Here is a 22,845-nt window from a genome sequence, read left to right on the forward strand (position 1 = left end):
CTTGGGTATATAGAGTCCCATGCAACCTGGACTCAGTTTTAGGGAAGGAGTGGAGGATTCTAACCCTAATGTCTTTGGCCATGAAGTTTAAGAGGGCATGCAGGACATAGGCATGGTCTCCACATGATATTCATAATACACAAGTTCTTGTGCCGGATAGTAGATATACATCCGGAAGTGGAATACATAACAATAACATTTCCAGTAACTAGTGTTATTGTAAGGTAAGTAACTATTCTTTTTTGGCTGAACAGCAGGGGAAAGATGAGGAGATGTTCACACTGATGAGATCCTTCTGAAAATGCCATGCCATAAGTGTGGTCTTGCATGTGTGACCATGAACATGGAAGTGTTGTGTTCTCTGCTGCTTTGTGGCCTCCTTGTCCATGGTTCTGACCCCATCTGTGTTTCTCCTGCTTTTCCAACCCCTATGCTTCATATTTCCCTCCCTTCTTCACATGCTGTATTTTCAGAACAGGAAACTCCTGCTCCTCTTTCCTCCTATTGAAATAAAGATGGAAGGTACTTTTCCTTCCCTTTCCTGTGATTTCAACTTAACAAAGGAAAGCTGGACTTCTCTCTGGTTTTGCTTTATTGGCTGAGTCTGGTGCTGCCTCTGCCATTTAGAAGTGAACTATTCATAAGTCATTAGGACACACCACAAGAGAAGTGAGTACTGTGCCTGTGCGTAGTGGCATTTTTTGTGTGTACACTGTGGCCTCCTATTTCCTCCTTTGTATCACAGCTCAAAGTTAGGGAGTAGGTAACAGGATGAGAGGATACTTTCTTTTTTTTTTTTTTTTTAATTTAATCTTACACACCAGAAGGATAGGAAGAATGTCCAGTTCTGCTTCTCAGTACTTTCTGTTTCCAACGAGGCTTTAGGCATATATCCCACATCAGTTGCAGAACATTGTAGGCTTTTGTAACTCATTATATGCAGAGTCCCTTGCTCATCAGCACAGCAGTTCTCTTTCATGACTACTGTATACCTAAGTACGTGTCTTTACCAGCAAGGCATGAAGGGGACTGAAGAAGTCTAGAGAATCTCCTAGACAAATCAAAAGAGGAAAACCAGGATGACACTTGGGGAAATAAATGAACATGAATGAAATAGGATAATTTCTGCTACCAGTAAAAATAAATTTGAGGGGGAGAAAAAATCAAAGCTCACTTTTGCAGGAGGTCAGGCATATAAAATAAGCAGAAGAAAAACTGTTGCTGCTTGTGGGATTCTTCTCCATTCAGACACATAGGAATTTTTTTTCTGCTTAAAAATCTGAAACAATATAGGAGTTTAAAAGATGGCATGCATTTTTATATGAAAGGCTTGCTAAATTTTGACGTGGCTGTGGTTTATTGATAAGGTCCATCAATAAGAATGGGGCAGGGGGTTAATTGTATTTTGATATGATACACATTTGAAAGATCAAAATAAAGATACTGGTCTGTGTTACATTGTTTTATAGCAGCCATGCTGAATTTCAGAGAATTTTCACTTTTGTCATCAAGGGTAAATATGCTTCATGGCCATCTGAGGAACTAGTTGCTCAGTTCTGACCATTATTGTACAGTATTGTGTACCAACACTTTTATATTCTCTGCCCAAAATGTTATCTGTATTTGTTAGTAGGATTCTGTACAGGGGTGTATGATAAATGATGTCAGACAGAACACAACAAGTATTTGGAAAATGAGGTATGAATTTAGATTTGTGGGAAAGTTGTATCAAAATGCTTTCTCTTCTCTTACATTAATAAGAAGGAACAAGACTGGAGGTGATAGTTTGTGGAAGTAGCCCTAAAAGCACCTTGATAACTGTATGAAAATATACTTCTTTTTTATATTGAATTTTAAACTGTGGTATGCATTTTAAAAGTATCTTATCTAAACTCAGGAAAGAACTCCAAAGTCATAGGTTCACTGAAAAAAGACAGTTATAACAAACAGCAAAAAGACTTCAGTTATAGTTTTTCAAAGCATCAAAATGCCAAAGATGGTTGCTTTTCCTGTGCCGTAGTCACCAGTGTCTTGCAGAAAGAGTCAGACTGCTACTTCTGGCCTCTGCATTTGTTCCTTCCTTTTTCCTTCGCTCCTTTCGTGCTATCTAGATCTATGTCTACCTGCTCCCAGTGTGGTGGTTTCATAATGTAAAAGGCACTGAATTTTCTCTGCCATGACCTGGTTCTGACTGTATAAGATCATCACAAGTAAAACCTTGAGTCTCTCTGGGGCAGAGATCACTTTCTTTTTCTTTTTTCATTTTTTTTCTTTTTCTGTACATTGTGCACTAATGTGCATGCAGCTGGCTCTCAAGTAACATTCAGCATCGCTTAACCAACATGTTCTCTGTGAGAATATATTGTCGTGGACACCACTTCAGTGAAACCAGAGTAAGGGTTATCTTCAGAGGGATATAGAAGGCAGTAAAAACATGGGGGAGCTGTATTTAGAGATTTTGTGGGGACTGGAAAATAAATAATCTTATACAATCAGTATTAGCCCTTAGGAATTCTTATTTTTCTAGAGAGCTCAAGTTGTCAAAGGGATAGGTTGATCTAATATTGACTGTACTATGACTTACCTAAATGTATTCTCTTTTAATGTCTGCAGATGATAAGAAAGAGAACAGATTTGCAGCTGAACTAGATGAATACGGGTCAGATACAATGAGTGAAATAAATATTGTCGGGAGAATTGTCCTAAATATTTGGAGAATGATGAGAAATGAGGTAAAGTTTCTAATGTACATTCTAATAAGGTACATTCTAATGTACCTGATATTTTTTTTCTTTAATTATTGTAGACTTTTGGTTGAATTTTTCGTGTAATTTGTGTAGGTTTTTATTCATACACTCTTCTGCTATTTTGTGAGACATGGATTTTATATATCATGAAAATGTAAAATACTGAAGCACATTTCTTTCAGTAATGTTTCCTAGTAGTAGTTCTTTTCACTTCTGTGTTGGTCTTGAGAACAGCTTACCTGTTTCAGCAAGCCAGCTGGTGCTATTAACTAATGAAACACTTAACTTATTTTGAGCTGTCAGACCTACACATTGTCTTGCTGTTCAGGATCTTATATTTTATCTTTAACTGATTCAGTCTTAACAAACTTTGACCAAATTCGGTTTTGATCTTGGTAACCTATCACTCTGGAGATCACCCGGTCCAACCGCCCTGCTCAAGAAGGTCAGCTAGAGCAGGTTATCCAGCACCCTTCTAGTTAGGTTTTGACTCCGCCATCTCTCTGGGCAGCCTGTTCCAGTGTTCAGGCACTCTCGCAGTGAGGAACCTACTTACTTCATTCTACGTACTCTTTTCAATTGATGAGGGACAGTCATTCCTCATTTGTAAATAGTTATGGACTTAAGAACTTCAAAAAAAGAATCTTAATTTTAAAAAGGCATAAATTAGTTGTTAAAATTTTTGAAAGTATAGATTTCCTTGACTGTGAAAGTTATTACACATTTTTATCACATCCTTTGTTTTTTTCTTTTTCCCTAGGTGAATCTAATGAACTATACTTTTGAAAATGTGGGCTTTCATGTTCTTCATCGACGTTTTCCTTTATTTACTTTTCGAGTTCTGTCTGATTGGTTTGATAACAAGACAGATGTCTACAGGTATGATCTGTTGATCTAGTCTTAAGAGGTTTTTTTGTTTCTTTCCAAAGCAAGATTCTTAACATTGGCTAGATACAGACTAAAATCAACATAGAAATAATTTAGCTCAGGCTTTGGAACAGTTTAGATGCAGCAGTTTAGATGAGCTTGTCTGTTCTGCTGTATTCTGTTGCGTAGTTACTCCCTCAATGTTACATCATTTTTCTATTTTTCCATTTAAAATAACCCCAAACAAATCAATTTTGGAGTTACAGTTCAAGGTATTCAAAATTAAAATTCAAGGTATTTGAATAGAACTACTATTTTTGAGTTCTGTAAGGTTGCTATTTTGGATATAATTCATCAGAAGAGCTTCTAGTGAACTGTCAGGTTTCTGTTTTGCTTTCCTACCAAGCAACAAAGCTAAGCTTTAAGTATAGTAAAACAGTATGATTGTTACACACATGCGCGTGCGCACACACGTGCACAGACAGCACACGTATCACACTGAGCTTTGATCTTCCTTGGAGCATTTTGATATTGTGTGGTATAAACAATTCATAATACTGTAAGAGTACTGATCATGACATACACACAATAATTTCTTTAAAACTTAAATACTTCTGGCTGAATGGAAACTTAATTTAGCAATGAGATTATGAATTTACGTTCAGCTTTTTTTTTTTTTTGGTGGAAGTTTGTTTCTACAAAAGTCTACTCAATTAAAGAAACATTTTATCAGATGAAGAAAAGCTCTGTTTTACTAATCCTTTAGGACAGTAAGGAAAACAATATGTAGTATGTCACATTTTATATCCGCCTTAGAGTATGTAAGTGTGTGTTTACGTATGTCACATTTTTGAAAGAACCGTGTGAAAATGTCCTGTGGGAAATTATATTTGCTGGTCTGTAACAAGCTATCACAAAAGTATATTTTTCTTAGGAGAAAGAGCAGTGCTCTTCTGACTGTTTATAACTAGGCATTTGCTTTAACAGATGGAAAATGGTTGATCATTATATTAGCCGTGTCCGTGGGAATCTCCAGTTGTTAGAAACACTGGATTTGATTGGCAGAACAAGTGAAATGGCAAGACTTTTCGGCATTCAATTCTTACATGTATTAACAAGAGGCTCCCAGGTAAGATTTCATTTTCCTTGCACTACTCAAAAGCAGAATAGTCTTTACAAAATGTTTTAGTCCTCCAGTGTGTTTTCAGTCAGTATATGTATTTTTGTAAGGTCACTGAGGACAGCTCTGCATAACATGAAATTGAAGTGTAAATAAGGTCAGGCAATTCAAAAGCAGTAATAATGAACTGACTAATTTGTCTCAGAGGTATATCAGTCAAAAATAAGTAAGAGTGCCCCAAATGTAGTCATTCCAGTAAGTCTCTTCAGGAGCACTGAATGTTCCTTTTGGGCTGACACTTCATCAGAGCTTGGAAATTAACTTTTTTTCTTTCTTCTTTTTTCTTTTTTTAAACATTTTTTAACATTGAGAAGTATAAACAAGCCTGTTTGGGGAAAAAAAAAGGAGAGACTATTTTCTTCAATGCTAGGCAAAGCTTACAGAGTATGTTCTGACTGGCGTTTCCTATGAAGCAGACATCTGGATGAGGTTTTACCCTAAGACAAGAAGGGCCCTGGCTTCCTTATGTGCATGTGTTAACTGTTCTGTTAAGGCCAAGGAAATGTTTCTGGGGGACCACGCTACATAGCAGGTTATTTACATTGGTGTGTCTCTTAATAATTCTTTATGAAAGTCAGCAAAAACAAACAAAAAGGCCTATTGATATTACCAGAGGACTGCGCCAAAATACATCTTCAGTAAGCAAAAGAATGGCCAAAACTAGTGCACCAGCAATAAGGCAGCCTTGCTCTGTAAGACAATGAGAAGCTGTGGTATTGCTCTGTTACCCGTTTTGGATTCTTATGGAGACTCTCAGAAGAGGCTCTCTTCTTACAGAGAATATATATTCTATATATGTTCTTATCAGTAAAGGAGAGTAGAGGGGACAGGGTGGAGTGAGGTTTACGCTGCTCTTTCCGTGGGACCCCAGGAGCCTTCAGCAATTGCAGGCGGCTTTTCTTGCCTCGGTTCTGAAAGACTAGACTAACTAGACGGCATCTTCTACGGGGGTGGCAGGTGGGGAGTCGAATAGCTTGAGGCCGCGTTAGCGCCCTGAGCTGGCTTCCCGTATTACCAGAAAAGTACCACGGTTGGAACGAGGGAAGAGAAATTCTCAATTAGAGAGAGTGGGGGGGGGTGGGACTGGCGTCCTGCCAAGGCAGATACGCTTGAAGTGTGGTGATTGCAGCCTGGGCAGACGCTGTTCTGCCTGTCTCTGTTCTCAAACGTCTGTGAGTGGGAGGGAGCAACAGAAACAAGCTGCATTTCTCTCCCGACTGTTCTTTTCCCTTCTGGGCGCGTATGGTTTTGTTCCCATTGAAACTTGTAAAACCCACCAAAATGGCAGTTGCAACAACTCCGCCACCTCAAATCATTTTTTGCACTCAGGAGAATGATCACTGCCCATTTGAAGATGTTCCTGTTCTCCTTTCCTGAAAAAGATGTTAACATGAAATAGTGCGAAGAGAGATTTTCAGATACTTTAACTGATTTTCTTTTCCTTCTTTATTTTGTATTTTCTATTAAGTTTTCCAAAACCTTTTGGAAGGCAATTTTTCTATTATTGCTTTCTTTTCACCTAGGCAATTTTTCTTGATTAGGCTGTCTTGGGATGCAACTCCATAGCAGTGCAAAACCAGGTTAACATGGGATAGTCGTAGCTACTTGGATTCTTATTTGCATGGTTGAAGAACTTGATGTTGCTGAAAACTAGAGAAGAAAAATTAGCTGTTGCCCAGATCACTCCCTGAGCAGCTCACCGCCCTGCTGAGCTCACAGGGCTGGCAAGAGAGGGGAGCTGGAGTCAAGGAGCCAGCAGCAGCCTACGGTGCTGCACTGGCAGGTCTGCCGGAGTTCATACACCAGCGTTCACACCCCAGCATGCATTAATGCTTGAAAGTTGACACGGGCTTATTATAACTTCTGGTTCTGTAAGTTCAGTTACAACATCAAAGTTCATGAAATGATGCCTAACGCATCCAGCACAATAACTGAATATATAGTGCATCAGGCAGCAGGCTTTTGAATGGGAACTTAGTTGCTGTGCAAAGTGTATTTTAGGATTATATAGGATTGTTCTTTGGCATTTCAGGATTTTCAGTCCTTTGGTTTTTACTGTGAGTTGAAACAGTGAGTCTCTGGCTTGTGAGTACTTTTGAAGCCTGACCAGAAACACTGAATAATATGTAAATAACTAGAGATGATTCCCTCTGATGTCACTGCCTCCCTATGTAACATTTTGTGATACCTTGAGCAAGACAAAGTGCTTGACTTTTTGTTATTTTATCCTTGCTCCCCTAATTGTGGCATCATCAGGGAGTGAGCATGATGCCCAACAGAATGAAGGAGACTTTCGAAATGGGCTTAAATTCCTCCTTTTGTTCTGTTGCTGCCAAGTACATTCTAGTAACCTCACATGACCAAAAGCTTGCAGGGCACAATTAATAACTTAATGTGGCTCACATGTCATTTCTCTGTTTTCTTGAATGTTGACATAAAATTTCAGTGCAAATTCCTGTGAAATATGATAAGCAAAGTTAAGTATATACTATACCTTGTTTTTTTCATTCTTCTGCAAAACCTTGCTTCAGTAATACTCAGTTCACTGGCTGTAGTGTAGCAATACGTCTTGTTGCACATTATATTCTGGCCTGGAGGTTTATTTTGCACATAGATATAAATCAGAAGTACTAGATTTTTCAATAATTAGGGCTAAATGATGCAGAAGGCCAAGGAGCAGTTCCATTGTATGTGATGGAGAGTATACAGTAAAAACAAGCATGGCTATGTATTTTGGAAGACTAGTTGTCCGAGTTTTAAATTCAGGAAAATAAAAGTGCACATTCCTTCAGTTTTAATACACCGACATTTATTCTGCAGTTTTAAAATGATAATTAGAATGACTGTGTCCAAACTATGTTTTGCAGTATCGTGTGGAGTCCATGATGCTGCGTATTGCGAAGCCAATGAATTTTATTCCTGTGACACCCAGTATCCAGCAGCGAGCTCACATGAAAGCCCCACAATGTATTCCCTTAATAATGGAGCCAGAATCCCGTTTTTACAGCAATGCCGTTCTTGTACTAGATTTCCAGTCATTATATCCTTCTATTGTGATAGCATACAACTACTGTTTTTCAACCTGCTTGGGACATGTTGAAAACTTGGGAAAGTAAGTTCCTTTTCTTTCTTCTTCCAAACTTCCAAGTCTACAGAGACTCAAGTCTCTGTAGAGAGTTGAGTATCTTAACTAAAGACACTAAGAGCCCTCAGGTGACATTGGAAACAATGGGCATAGATGAATAGTGCCATTTTTTTTGTTACAAAACAGAGATGCTAAAGATCTGCTATGTGTACCCTCACACACACACGTGTGTGTGTGTATATATGTATTTATTTTAATAAAGAGTTAGGAATCCCATGTTCTGTTCCATTAAAAAGTTGAACTTTGTTTGCCTGTGCTTTGTGTCTATCACGGACGAACATATGCCTCTTCCATCACTGTGGTGATACTAATCATTAATATTGCTTCAAACTAAGTTAAAAGTCATTTTCCAAGATGGACTAGTATTATTCCACTATAAGTTAATAAATTTTCATTTTTCTCTTGTAAGAATTTTGATTCATTCTTGTTTTAACTATTCAGAATGAAAAGTTAGAATGAGTTGTTCTATGTAGCACATCTTATTAAGCATAAAGGAAATTTTTTAATCAAAAAAGAACAAAAATCTCACTGCTTATTATAATTACCTTTATAAACAATATGTGGAAAAATTGGAAGATACATGCAATGATTGCTAGGTGTCGACCTCAGATTTTTAAGTTTCTGACTTGAAATTCTGAATGCGTAGGAAGAAACTATATGTAATGGGTTACTCAGTAAACATACCTGGTTTCCCTGTTGGATTATGGTATGATTGTGTGCTGGATCACTAACTCAGCATTTGGAAATAATCAGTAATGCAGAGCAGATAATTTACTTTCTGTGGAATTTAGCCATATATTATTGCTTTACTCACATTTACTAGAGCATTTTGCATGTACCCATGAAATTATAAGTGACGATATGTTTTATTTCTGATGGAGATAGTAATTTTGGTTCCATTCTTGTTGGCATTGTCCATATTTTAATGTGAGCTGATGCTTTTGCCTGATCAGGGCTGTAAGCGAATGAATCATCTCTGTATTTAATTCTTTTCTTTATTAGATATGATGAGTTCAAATTTGGCTGTACATCCCTCAGAGTTCCTCCCGACTTATTGTACCAGATAAGGCACGACATCACGGTGTCACCCTGCGGAGTGGCTTTCGTCAAGGTAACGATGTTAGTGTGCTGGGATGTTTTGCTGCCTTAAGAATGGACAGAAGGACTTGGAGGTTGGGGAGGCGTCAGTCTCTCATTTCCCAGTGTTTATTGATACTCTTCAGAGCGCTGAAATCCAGGAAATAAAATGTCATCTTTATGCTTTCATCTATACTGAGGGCTCATGTCATCTGTAATTAAACTACATTTTACTTGCACAGTTTGGGGATCAAACCGTAATTTTTTGTGTGTAGCATTTCATTCTTGTGCAGCTGATCAGAAGATTACTTTCCTAGAAGAAGAGCCATCGTGCGGGAGAGGAAACTCCCTGACTTGCGTTCTGTTGTTCTCGTTTTATGTTACGTTTATTGCTGGCTGATTTATAATGAATTAATAAACATGGCCTGGAGCTCTTACAAGTAATTAGCCAGACAACAGCTTACATAAGTTCAATGCAAAACAAAAGCTTTAGCTAAAGAATGCTTGCAGAATTTAAAAAAAATAATAGTCCTTCAGTACTTAACGTGGAGAATTAATGATGTTAAAAATAATGTTAAACACTGAAGTCCCATTGCAATTAGTGTGGTTATCTAAACATATTACATTGGCAGGGCTGATTAAAACAACAAAAAATTCTTTATCCTGTCCTTAAGAGCTTTGCCTGTATTCCAGGTTGCTTTTAATATTTTTATGAAGAGCCAAAGATGAGCCACCTTGCTAATTAATTTATGTTCTTATCAGTGTTATCTAACAGTCCTGAGTTTTGCTTCTACTCTTAACTGTTTAGATTGGGCTTTTTAACACAATTTTTGTCTTTGTTCCTTTCTTTGGCAGCCTTCAGTAAGAAAGGGTGTGCTGCCAAGAATGCTGGAAGAAATCTTGAAGACTAGGATAATGGTGAAGCAGTCAATGAAGGCTTATAAGCATGACAAAGCTATAACTCGCATGCTTGAAGCTCGTCAGTTGGGTCTTAAATTTATAGCTAATGTTACATACGGTTATACTGCTGCTAATTTTTCTGGAAGAATGCCATGCATTGAGGTAAGGGTGGCAGATAAAAATGTAGAAAAGTAGTGTGGAAAGGAGGCTATTAATGAAATATAATTAGATAATACAGTATTATTATTATTTGAAATATGTTTAATCTGAATGCCATCATAAAAGCAGGGACATAATTTGTAGTACTGAAAATCAGCAATTCGGGATTTATTTGTGAGTCTTTAAAAAAAAAAGTTATTTTTCTTCTTCACATAAAAGAGTATTTAGAGTTCACATTTTTTAGAACTCTCTCCAAAGTTTGGATTAGAGTTCTAATAGTGGAAGTAAGCTGTTTCCTACTTGTTATAAAAGAAGGAATCAGCAGAATCCAAAAACTATAGAAAACATTCCTAAGCAATCTTCTCTTGCTGCTTATATTTTTCATATGTCTGAAGAAGTCTAAACCAAGTTTTCTTTAATTTTCTTAACTTTTGATTGCTCTTTCCTTATTTCTTGACTATTTTGGATGATGTAAACAAACTTTTTTTTTGCAATTCTTTCAAACCGTGAAATAGATTACAATACCTAAAAAAAAGTGATTTTTTTCATAGATCAAGCCAAGGTTACGCCTTGTTTACTAAGAGCTTGTAGTGATTTTAGCAGCAGAATAAAAATCTATGGTTTATCTTTATCTTTGCAGCTTGGAGACAGCATTGTGCACAAAGCCAGAGAAACATTGGAGCGTGCTATAAAACTGGTGAATGATACAAAAAAATGGGGTGCTCACGTTGTATATGGTGATACTGACAGGTAATTGGCAATCTGCTTCTTGTGATGCTTTAAAACTGCAGTAGGTTATCACAGACGCATTTTTCTGTTGTCTTACTAGGTGGGACAGGGGATTTCCTCTTATAATAAATGCGTAGCTAAGACCTATTGTGAAGGTACCCAAGTTATCCAGGCAGGATCTAGACTTCCTCTGTTGGGTTTGTGGAGCTGTTCTGTGGGGAGAAGTGCAAGTGGGACAGCAGCTCTCCCGTTACTAATCCTGGGCTCAAAGGGCTGTTTCCGGTCCCCCCCAGGCCCTCAAAACGCGGCTCCGCTGCTGGGAGGGTCAGAGCTCTGCTGGCAGGTTCTCCACGTGACGGTGGTCAGATCAGAGTGTGATCTGCACAAATGCTGCTTCTATGTGGAATATTGTTGTGTTACTTAAAAACAGAATGCACTTCATAATTATTTTGCAGTCAAGGAACATCATCCTTGTGTGTATCCTTAGTAAACTTAGTAAGTCTCTGATCAATTGACTTATAGTAAGGAAAAATACATGATTTGGAAACAAATTTGCCAATCAGAAGCACTGTGATAATTTAGAGCAAGTAGGAAGAAGATTTTTCTTATTTGAAATTTTGACAGCACTCAGCTCAGCATTTTTATCAAATTAATCTCCACTTGTTTGTGGGGTACTGAGGATCAGCACAATAACGAGGCTGCTTTGCCTAATGCAATATTAGCTTTTCAGCTTCCTCTGCTAAGAAATCAGATTGCTGTTCTTTCTGTCTGCTTAATAATGTATCTTCTCATTTTGCACTATGCTGCTCAGTGCTGTTCATACAAGATGCATTTTAGCTTGTCAGTTGTCTTGAAAGACAGGAATCATCAGGAATCGAGTTGTGTGGTTTTCATTGCCCCAGAATTATTAGTCATAGGTTTTTAAAAGCAGACAAGTGATATTGAACAGAGTACAAGGTCCCTCTTGGGATGTTGCTTACTGTCTTGCAGAATAATGCAAAGTAAATTACATTTATTTTCCTGGAGTTTCTTTTAGAACTCTAAGAAAGTGCTTTGAGGGTTTTCTTTCTTTTTAAATTATGAGAAATAGGAAGGAGAGAAAAAAATCATGTTCTTCTAATCTGTGAAGTAATATAAGACTTCTTTACTGAACTACAGTTTTTGTGCCTGTTTCTGGTACTATTTTTATTTTGGAAAGTAGAATATTTATAATTTAGTAGTCATTGTGTGTTAATACTTAAGAGGAACGCACTATTTAAAGCTTAAAAGGGGGATTAATTCAGAAACAGCCACCAAAGCATGCGAAGATGAGATATGGATGCCAAATTTATCTCCCCTTCCTTAGTCAATCATTAGTCTTAACAATAGCCGAGCTGTATGCGTATCTGTCTCTGGTACTAGCCTCACTTTCAGCTGTGGGAAACAAAGCTGATGAATGAATTTGAGTTCCTTATCTACTTGACCCTCCTTAGTAACTTGTGAATTCAGTGGTCAATTTTAGATTTGACGAGACACTTAACTAAGCGTCTAAAGATACTAAATTCATAGCAGTTTCCTAAAGGGGAAAAAAATGATGGAGAAAGCAAGAAAAATCTGATCACTGCCGCTGCTGGAAGAAAGCAGCAGTGCACGCAGATCTCTGCAGTTCTCTCCTGAGCATGTTCTTGTTCTAGTAAGATGCAAACCCTGAAATTTTTCAGTGACAGGAAGGGTCCCGGTTCCTGCCTTGCCAGAGAGCCACAGCGTTCACTATGCCTTTGGCACTCTTGATCTCATGTTGAACATTGTAGTTTCTCAGGTTTTTGGCCTTTCATATAGGAAGGGAACAGAATTGGTAACAGTATGTGTCTTTTCCTTGTCACCAAGAAACTATACCTTAACAGTTTGGGAACTATGCTGAATGCATTTGTTCTTATTTCTTATGTCTAATTTCTTTCAGCATGTTTGTGCTGTTGAAAGGAGCCACTAAGGAGCAGTCTTTTAAGATTGGTCAAGAAATTGCTGAAGCTGTAACAGCAACAAACCCCAAACCTGTAAAATTGAAGTTTGAAAAGGTAAAAGGAAAATACTTTACTTTAAATTGTTGGATGAAAACATTGTTGTCATAAGCAAATGTGAAGATGAAAGATTTTTCCGAACACTAAGTTAGTAAACGATATACAGCAGTCATGTGCTTTACTGTTTCTGCAGGCATACTGCTTGCTCCTCCTTAGTGCCTCAATGGCCTTGTCAGAGGAGTGTCACAGAATGAACAAAAAGAAGTATTCTCACTTCCACATCAGGATACCTGGCAGCACCAGGCAATTTGAAATTCCCTGATCATCAAGTTTCGGATCTGTCTCTCTCAGTTCTGTATTGTATATATACAAATCAAACAAATGTGTGCAATTTTGTAGAGAAAATACACTCTTTTCCTTGGAGTAGTGTCAATACATTAATCACTAACCTGATGTTTATTCTTCAGCAAACCTTAGTATACTTCAGGATATGTCCATGTGAAACATACACACATAAAATAAAAAAACGTAAACATTCATCCAATAGGTTTTATTATAGAAGAGCAAGGAAAATGTGATAATAATTTTGATGGAAGTTTGTTATTGCAAAATCATTAGCAATCAGTTCAGATGCTCTAGGCATTGCAAAGTACGTACTTGCAGGTGTTGAATCTTAATTCAGAAGTAGTCTACCCATTTTCACTGAGAACACAGTAGACAAGTAATGGCAAGAAAAGTCAGGATGCTTGTGGCAGACATATCTACCTTTCCTCAGTGATTAATGGACTGGGACCCTTCCCACTTCTCTGAGGTAATTATGTCATTAAACTGAAGAGTTATTAGTCAGAAAAAATACTAAGCACAAAGATACACTTCAGTACATGTCTGAGTGCTTTCTTTCAAGTGCCCTTATCCACCTGTGGTCAGAAGATTGAGTCCTCGCCTATGGTAGCTTCCTAACACAGGATGAGGAAACTGCTTTGTATATGCAGCCTCATAGCTGGAGCATCCACTCAGGATGTGAGACACCTACTTTCAGGGCCCTCTCCTGCTAGCGGGATTCTGACCTTCCTGCTTCCCCTTCCCATGAGAGCCAGGAAGATGTGGCATTATCCCAGTAATACTGGGAAGGGACTATTCTTCCTTCTAAAGCTGATCAAGGAATGCTGACATGACCAAGGACGAAGAAAGAGGTTGAAGAGAACAAACGAGAACGTCACTCTATCAGCCATTCGTGAGGAAAGTCTGCTCCAAGCACAGGCATCTGAAGAACGTGCTTTCCCCAGATCAAGATACTAACTGATCTTAGGCACCCCATAATTAGCTTGTTTGAAAATAAAGAGGCTCAAAAGCCACTACTTCCGCTGAGAAAGTTTTTTCTTCTCTGATGTTTACAATGAACTTTTCTTTTAAGAGAGGGAGAATGCAGCTACGTTAAAAATGCTGACAGTTGCAGTCCAGAGAAGTAAGGATACTCAAAATGAATTACCCTGTGTGTCACTTTTAATCTGAGCTTTGAGTTGCTTATCCTTTACAGCTAAGTAAAATAAAGTGAGTTAAGAACAGAACACTGCTGAATCCCCACTTCTTCGGCTATCCTTTAACATTACTTTGATCTATTTTATTGGTTTTAATGGTTTAAAAAAACAAATTATTCTTTATAAAAACTTCTTATGTTAAGAGCCACCTTATATTCCCAGCACATGTTAGGTTGGACTATCTTCTTTTTAAACATTGCAGGTCTACTTGCCATGTGTCTTGCAAACTAAGAAGAGGTATGTAGGTTATATGTATGAAACACTGGACCAAAAGGACCCAGTATTTGATGCAAAGGGCATAGAGACAGTCCGAAGAGACTCCTGTCCTGCTGTTTCCAAGGTAAAATACTCATTCATTTCTTCCTGAGTAAAAATTTAGTATGCATTGTGTATTTCTGTTTTCTCAGTTTCTAGCCCTTAAGAGTTGTCTGAGATTTTGACAATTTTTTTTTGGCAATGTTTGAAAGACAAATTGCAAATCATGTGCAGTATTACAGGGCCTTGCAGTTTCCACCTTACCAGTTTATCTTTCAGCATCTAAAAAACCGCAGAAATCTTATCAGAGTGCCCAGAGCCCTTATCGCAATCCCATGTAAATTCATGAGAAGACTATCAAGTCCAATTTACATAGTAGTAAGTACCACAAGTGAGGCACATTAAAAAGTGTTCTTGTTAATCAAATCAAAACAAAGTTATCCCAGTAAGAAAAGTACCCACCAAGGAGGATTTACTTCTTCTTTTTAATCCTTATTTTTTTGTTGACATGGCCAGAAAATCATGGCAAAACACTTTAAATGAGAGGCAAAACTGTTTTCTATCCTTAGAAAAAGAACTACTGTATTTCCATATAATTCAGTGAATTATATGGAATTAGTGATTTGGAGTTAAACACACGTGTTTGCTCACCTTTCTCCTTTGGTTTTAAAGATACTTGAGTGTTCTATCAAGCTGCTATTTGAAACTCGTGACATAAGTCAGATCAAACAGTACGTTCAGAATCAGTGCATGAAGTTACTAGAAGGAAAAGCCAGCATGCAAGACTTCATCTTTGCAAAAGAGTACAGAGGGAGTTCTGCTTACAAACCTGGATCCTGCGTGCCAGCCCTGGAACTCACAAGGTATTGACACTAAGAAGTGCTAACTGTAGGTTTTTCTCTTGACTTATGTGCTGCTGAGTTATTGATATCAATGCGATGGTGTCTTCAGAAACTATTGCAGCAGTAAGTAAAGAGTAATCAGGGAAATCAAATAGTCCTTGGAAGCAGTTTCATAGTGCTGGAAACAGCCACACATGACCAAGAATAAAACAGGGCTCTTGTCAGGACACGTTAACGAAGCGTTCACTGCTGTTGTCTGTGTTCTGGGTTACGTACAAGGGCTCGACTCCCTGTAGTTACCCATTGCTCATGGGCACTAGGCAGTTAGAGAAAAAGCAGTAATAATGGTGTCTGTGTTATCAGTGCTGTGAAATATGTTACCAGGCATAACTTCTCATTTTTAAAAATGTAACATAAATATTTCATCCTATTAGTATTTTTTGTTGTTATTTATCACTAACAGATAGTACGAGCTGGCACATTTTGCCAGTTTTACCTTGCTTAATGCAAAAAACATCTTCAAATTAAGCTGTATTTTTTCTAATAAAATAAAATTGATGTCCTAGATTGATCTCTGCTTCTAATTGAATAGAGACCTTTGTTTTCTGGGTGCTTGAGCTCACTTCAGTACTGCAGCTGCTCTTTATTAAGATACTGCTTTAAGGAAGGGGTAACCAGAAGGCAACCTGCATGCAAAGTCAAGTGACCCGAAATGGGTTGTAGCTTTAGGGCTGTTGTTCCAGGTTCTAAAATCTGCATCTGATCGTGAGCCAGATTAACACAACTTGGTCCTCTGCTTCACGATAGGAGCCAACTTCACTCTTCTGGAGATCTGCTAATATGATCAGACATCAGAAATCGCACAGATGTTTTACTTGCTTGTAATGTATCTCTGGATGCATTATAAAGGCTATTTTTAAACAGGAGAATGCTTGCCTACGACCGTCGCTCTGAACCACGAGTTGGGGAGCGAGTACCCTATGTCATCGTGTACGGGATGCCCGGACTGCCTCTGATCCAGCTGGTGCGACGGCCTGTTGAAGTCCTGCAGGATCCCAACCTGCGGCTGAATGCCACGTACTATATTACCAAACAAATCCTGCCACCACTGGCTAGGGTGTTCTCACTTATTGGCATAGACGTCTTCAGCTGGTATCACGAATTGCCACGGGTAAGCATGTTTAAAAATAAAGAAATTACAAATGCAACGTATCTTTATAGGATTTGGCTGTATCATACTTTTCAATAGAATGAGGTTTATGTGAGGTAACAGCAAAGGTTATTTAGTTTACAAGGCATTGGTTTGATGTCCAGACACGTGGACTTAATCATTAGATCTTTTGGCTGATTTCTTCATTTACTAAATATTTTTTCCTGCTAAGGAGTCTGTTTAGAGCCTCTTAGACTCATTGTCATTTTCTGTTTTCTGACCCCTTCCACAGTTCAAGGGTGTTTTTCTGTAATTGTTTATTTTTAGCAATACTCACAAATGCATCTGTCTAGCTATGTCATCTTTTAAATCTTTCTATAGTGTATACTGGAACTCTTGTTTTTCCAAGATGTTCCAAAGATCTTTCATCTTCATAGAAAAGGGAACAATGCCCAAAAAGCAGGAACACTTTTTTTTTTCTTTCTTTTTTTTGTTAATATTACCAGGATTTTTAAACTAGTTATATCCAAAAGTTAAGAAAGTCATTGATGAGATGCAGGAGGAGAAGTGTTGACTGGAATTTAGCTTGCAGTCCCACTGGAAAAAAAAAGGACATTGAAAAATCAGTGTATTGTGTAGTGTGGTTAATGTGTTGGGATAGGAGAGCAGGAGGAAGGGGAGGGAGGGGCAACATAAAACAAAAATCACGCAGGACCTGGAGTGAGTGCAGAGAAAGAATCTCGCTGGGCGAGGGGGCAGTCGTGGAGCTTGGCTCCAGGAGATCGGGGGAGCTTCGCTGCGGGATAGGTTGCAGTACGTGGGTGGGCTCAGCTCAGCGCTTCACCTCAGGGCAAGCGCTGCGCTCCTCAGACTGATGCAATTCATACTACTGAATCCTGAATAAACCTGTGCCCTGCAGGCTATTTTACCCCTTCATATTCCTTTATAAAAATCAGCTATGTCATCTCAGAACAAAGCAAGCTGCTCTTAAAATTTCCTCACCTCTCAATTCTTCTCAACAGATTCAAAAAACTGCCTCCACTGCCCACAGCGAGCTGGAAGGCCGGAAAGGCACCATCTCCCAGTATTTCACAACGTTACACTGTCCTGTGTGTGATGAACTGACCCAGCACGGGATCTGCAATAAGTGCAGAAGCCAGCCGCAGCACGTGGCGGTGATTCTCAACCAAGAAATCCGAGAGCTGGAGCGTAAGCAAGAGCAGCTGGTCAAGGTATGATGAAAGCACAGGCACATGTCAGTCAGCCAGGGATACAGCGAGGGGCTGGAATTTCAAAGCAGCCTCTTACTGAATACTCTCAACAGAAATAGGAAGCACAACTCCTGGTGTGAAACCTGTTATAACTCGTTCTTTTTTCCCATACCTGTGTTGCTCTTAAAGGCAGAATAGAAGCTGTTATCCACTTTGGCTATGCATAATATTGAAGCCAAAGGGAGAAAAAAATCACAACAAAAGAAGCTTTTCTCTCTTTTTTTTTTTTCCTCTCCTTTAAAAGTATCTTACAGGCTTTGTATAAGCCTGTACAGTGCCTTTATATAATGACAATGATGGAAAGTTATAAAACTACACTGAAAAATTCCACCTTTGTTATATTAAAATAACTGCTGATGTTCTAATTCAGTAGTAACAAAACATGTTTGTCCCAGGAAACTAATTGTTTTTTTTGTTCCAATTCCTCTTGATAGGAATTTTCCAAATTGTTTTTTCCCTTGAGCTAAAGTCAATTAAGAGGGTAGCAGGGTAGCCAACTGTGCTTGTGAATATATTACAGCAAGGCACAAAGCCTCACCCAACAGAAGCGTCCAAATTAGCCTCACCTAATTTTTGTACTGTATTATTTTATAATTAATAAATTTTTTTGTTAAAATTGATTTTACTGCCAGCACTGAAATACTTTGAGGACTTGTCTGAATTGCAGGAATATAAATGTTCATGTAGCCTGGGCATTGATTAGCTACGTTCCCATGGGGCTCTGTTGCTAGAAAACCACTATAATTCACAATTCATAAATATTATATTACTGAGATTCAGACTTCATTTTCTTGCTCTATTTCGTTATATTTGCTCTCACTTCCACTGTAAATGGCAGTAGAGGAAAGTGATGCATGCTCTGCAGTTTTTCTGTGGTGCCCTAAACATTTTACATTGTTTTTGTTCTGGAATTTAGCAAAATTTGGCAGATTGGTCCAGTGCCGTGAAATGATTAGTGGGGTTGATCACAACATTTTCTTGTATCTTCAAAATGCAACACTTCAGCAAGGTCTGGAATCCAATTTTAGTCACTATATGATTACTCAGCCCCTCTCTAAGAGCCTGTGAAGATCGATACATCACTCATAGATTAAATTCTTGTCTCTCTTACATTACAAACATACCAGGGTCAGCAGAAAACTGATGCCGCTTGAGTGCCACTGAATCACACAGTATTGCAAAGCTTGACTTAAAAACTATTTACCCTATATTAAGTCTGTAGACTTCCTCACTATGCACAAATTGAACTTAAAAAAATGTCTCGAGCACTATATAGCTTGATTCCATTGCATTTAAACCAGCTACAACCTCTTTAGAAAGAACTAGAGTAGACTGTGATTTTTGAAGTTCTTCTAGTGATTACAGATCTAGAGCAAATCCAATTTAAATCCCGTTCCTGTTACAGTTTCAGGTCAGAGGGCTGGTATTGGTGCAGTGTGTGAGCTCTGAGCAAGAGTGGCTGTTCCTCTACAACTAGTGTTAGTCTGCATTTCAGTTTTTCAGTGGTTTAATCCTGATACAGTTCTGGTAGAGGGTTGCTGCTACCTGATTAATATTAACAAGGAAAAGCAGAATTAATTCTACAGGAATTAGGGGATTCATTGATACAATTTTGACTTGGAGTTGTTGAAACTGCACAAATGAGTGCAGTAGAAGGGCTCAAAACTCAGACATTACAGAAAAACAGGAATGTGGTTGGAAGCAGAGTTAGGAGTTCCTGGAGAAACTGTTGGAACAAGATACTGGAAAAGATTAAAAGAAAAAAAGCAGGGACTTCTGTTAATTAGACTGTATAGTTACATTTGGAGAAACAGTGCCTGCTGCTGTTTTTTTTGAGTCAGGTGTCATCTCATTCAAAAATACTTTCAAGTAAATAGTCAATAAGTAGTTTCATGAACAAGAAAACCAGCGTAACATGGTCGCCTATATATTTATGTCTTGGGATTGATTAACTTTGATTAGGAAGGTGCAAGCTCTAATTGAAACTTTTCTTGAAATCGAAACATTTTAATTAAGTCTCTATCTTGCACGGAGAGTAACTGCACAGTAAAGGGGTTATGTAATGGATTATGTCTTTTTTCACTAGTAAATATTTATATAGCATCATTTTATCATAAACGTAAAACCTGTCCCCTCACTTACTTAGCACTTTTTCCCAGGTGCCACCACATGTGAGTAGAACTTACTTTAGTGGTAGGACTGCAGTCAAGCTGTTGATCTTTGCCAGTTCACAGTAGGTGCCGGCTGCCTGCCAGGCGCTGCCGTTGGCAGCAGAGAGGCTGGAGTGGAGGAGAAGTGAGCTGCTCTGGGTCCCTGTGTGTTAGGGAGAAGCTTCGTTGGCCGCCTGTCGGGCTGCACCTCTTCTGTTGGTTAACCTTCGAGGACAGAGTAGTCCTGAGTGACTTATTTAAGTGAACATAAGTAAAATATGTTAACCTTATGTTAAAAATAATGCTTGGGGATTTGTTTTTTTTCTTATATATGATCTAGATATGCAAGAACTGTACAGGCTGCTTTGATCGACAGATCCAGTGCGTCTCTCTGAACTGTCCAGTACTTTTCAAGCTATCCAGAGTAAGCAGAGAATTATCAAAGGCACCATATCTCCGCCAGCTACTTGACCAGTTTTAAATGCTCTGTGTTACAGGATTCCAGGTGCTATTTTTTTTCAGTGTTTACCACACTAAGACGATTGTGCATGGTGCTTTTTCAATTCTCATCTAGTCCAGGATTTTCATTTTAACTGTTGGGTTTATTATCTGAAGAATAACGAACATTTATCCTAACTAAATTAAAAAATGCGTTTGTTGATCTATGAATAGCTCACTTTTTAAGATGTACAAATTCCTTCTTTCTTTCTTGTTTCTAACATACTGTTTTATAATGCTGATGTTGAAATAGCTATGTGTAACATCTTGTAAATCCATTTCAAAGTAGAAGTCAAGTTTACTTCCCAGAGGAAGGAGCACTGAAAACCTCTTGAAACGATAAAACCATTAGTGTGTGTTCTTGGACTGTCAGTATCAAGACGTGTTACTTATATATTATCCATTCACTTTATAATTTTGTCTGCGAAATATTTTGTAAATACACTTTTTTACTTTTCAAACAACTGAGTAAAATAATGTGCAATGACTTTTATACAGATAATTTTAAAGTTGGTTGGTATATCTCCTCCTAAGTTTTGCTTGATTCCAAGTAGATTGTTATTTTGATCAGACTGTGCAAACAGTAGTATCATGTGTAGCATTTTGAAACATTATTTTCTAAAAATTGCTGTCTTGCTTTAGCTATTAATGGGGCATTGTGAGGAACTGTGCAAAGACATTTTTTGTTACAAACCTGTGGGACTGTTGCAATACTTTAAATATAAAATTTTATTCCATTTTTGCTTGTTTTGTATAGACATTTCTATTGCTTCTAAATATGCTTAAAGTATTTTCTTTCCTTATGTACTGTACAGTTAAATCTTATTTGCCACCATCTTGACAAAATGTGTATTTAGAATATTTGTATAACTGTATAAAATGGAAAAGGAATTATGTGGTCAGTGCATTGTTTTCTAAACTGGAAATCATTTTGTTTTAGAAGTTAATAATGGAAACCATATTAAAGTTGAATAAAATGATATGGTAAAAAGCTACATGCTTTTTTTTTTTTTTTTTTTTTTTTTTTTTTTGCAGTCATTGTCTCCCTCGTTTGGTACACCAGTAGTTAGTAGCTTAAACAAGATGGGTCAAATAAGATTTAAGAATTTGCAGTTCAGTTCCAGCATATGCTTCATGACCTAAAACCTAGGCATCAATTCTTGGAGGCCTCCCCAAATGAAAAAAAAAAGGAGTTACTTTTACTACTATTAGTCTAAGCAGCATAAGTGTTAAATTTAGAAGTCCAGAATAGCCTTCAAAAATAGAACAAAACTTTATTTAGAAAAAGGAACCGAAGCACCTTTTCCAATTAAGAATTTATTACATTCAAGAAACAAGTTGGGCTATTAAATTTCACATTATACAGTATACTGTACACCCACACCAAGCAGAATAAAAACTATTAATATAGAACAGGACATACGTACACCAATTCTATGAGCTTTATGCAAAGTAATTAGAAACCATCAAGGCACCAAACATTGCCAACTTCTGCATTCTAGCATTGTAAGCTCATTTATAGAATAAATGTGCAAATGCCAGGACTAGCTCCTCAGTGCTTGCAGTGCAATCCAGCATTTGAGAGTGCTTCAGTGATTAAAAATATATGTATGCCACTTAACTGTAAAAGGTTACCTTTAACACTTGAATAAATGCGCATGTTAAACTCATTTCTGTTTTTATAGGCAAAAACATGAATCTTTCTTACTAAATTCAGGTATCTGCTGCATTGATCACAAGGCTTGTCCTCAACACACAGATGACTTTGTAATTATTGATATTTTCTAGTGTAGTCAAGGCAATGGGAAAATAAGTTTACTTGAGTAATTCCAATCCTAAAAACACTTTTACTTAAAGTGTTTCATTTTCATAGAGGAGCTTTCACTTAAAAGGCACTTTAAGTAGATCCTCACTGTAACTGTATAAGCCAAGAAAAAAAACTTGCTTTCAAAATTTAAACATTAAAACTAACATTCATATTCTAAAAGAAGCCTGAGGACCACTCAAATCCAGTAACTCTAGCAGTTAGCTACAGCCTTAATTAGAATATCAAGCCTGTCTGACTGACTTATTAACTACATTCTTCATTGGAAATGTCTTATAGATCTGCTTTAATCTTAAATTGCTTAAAATAATATGTAATTTTCACTAGGGGACAACGCTTTGCCATTAAAAGCATGCTTTAAACGTATGGAGAACAAGTGATTAAAAATGTATTCCAGTTCCAGTTTGAGGCCAGAAAGGATTAAGACATCATGGTTTCAAGCACGCTGGCCAAGACAACGCAAGATACAGCGGTCGTCCAGCCGAAGGCTGCTGAGTGGCGGTCACGTGCGAGTC

At 37.8% G+C, this 22,845-nt stretch overlaps 1 protein-coding gene across 1 annotated transcript in view; it reads left to right on the top strand.

Moving 5' to 3' along the window:
* REV3L (REV3 like, DNA directed polymerase zeta catalytic subunit) overlaps positions 1-21,500 on the top strand; it is a 123,832-nt gene extending 102,332 nt beyond the window's left edge. Inside the window, exons 20-32 of the mRNA XM_062572642.1 lie at positions 2,614-2,732; positions 3,508-3,626; positions 4,602-4,743; positions 7,662-7,906; positions 8,942-9,050; positions 9,872-10,078; positions 10,716-10,825; positions 12,744-12,858; positions 14,542-14,679; positions 15,267-15,457; positions 16,361-16,607; positions 17,609-17,818; positions 20,348-21,500. Of these exons, the coding sequence (XP_062428626.1) occupies positions 2,614-2,732; positions 3,508-3,626; positions 4,602-4,743; positions 7,662-7,906; positions 8,942-9,050; positions 9,872-10,078; positions 10,716-10,825; positions 12,744-12,858; positions 14,542-14,679; positions 15,267-15,457; positions 16,361-16,607; positions 17,609-17,818; positions 20,348-20,488 (2,093 nt within the window). The 3' untranslated portion in view covers positions 20,489-21,500. The remainder of the gene's footprint in view (positions 1-2,613; positions 2,733-3,507; positions 3,627-4,601; positions 4,744-7,661; positions 7,907-8,941; positions 9,051-9,871; positions 10,079-10,715; positions 10,826-12,743; positions 12,859-14,541; positions 14,680-15,266; positions 15,458-16,360; positions 16,608-17,608; positions 17,819-20,347) is intronic.
* Positions 21,501-22,845: the final 1,345 nt, after the last annotated feature.

The sequence above is a fragment of the Rhea pennata genome, chromosome 3, assembly GCF_028389875.1.
Source record: "Rhea pennata isolate bPtePen1 chromosome 3, bPtePen1.pri, whole genome shotgun sequence".
Classification (NCBI taxonomy): domain Eukaryota; kingdom Metazoa; phylum Chordata; class Aves; order Rheiformes; family Rheidae; genus Rhea; species Rhea pennata.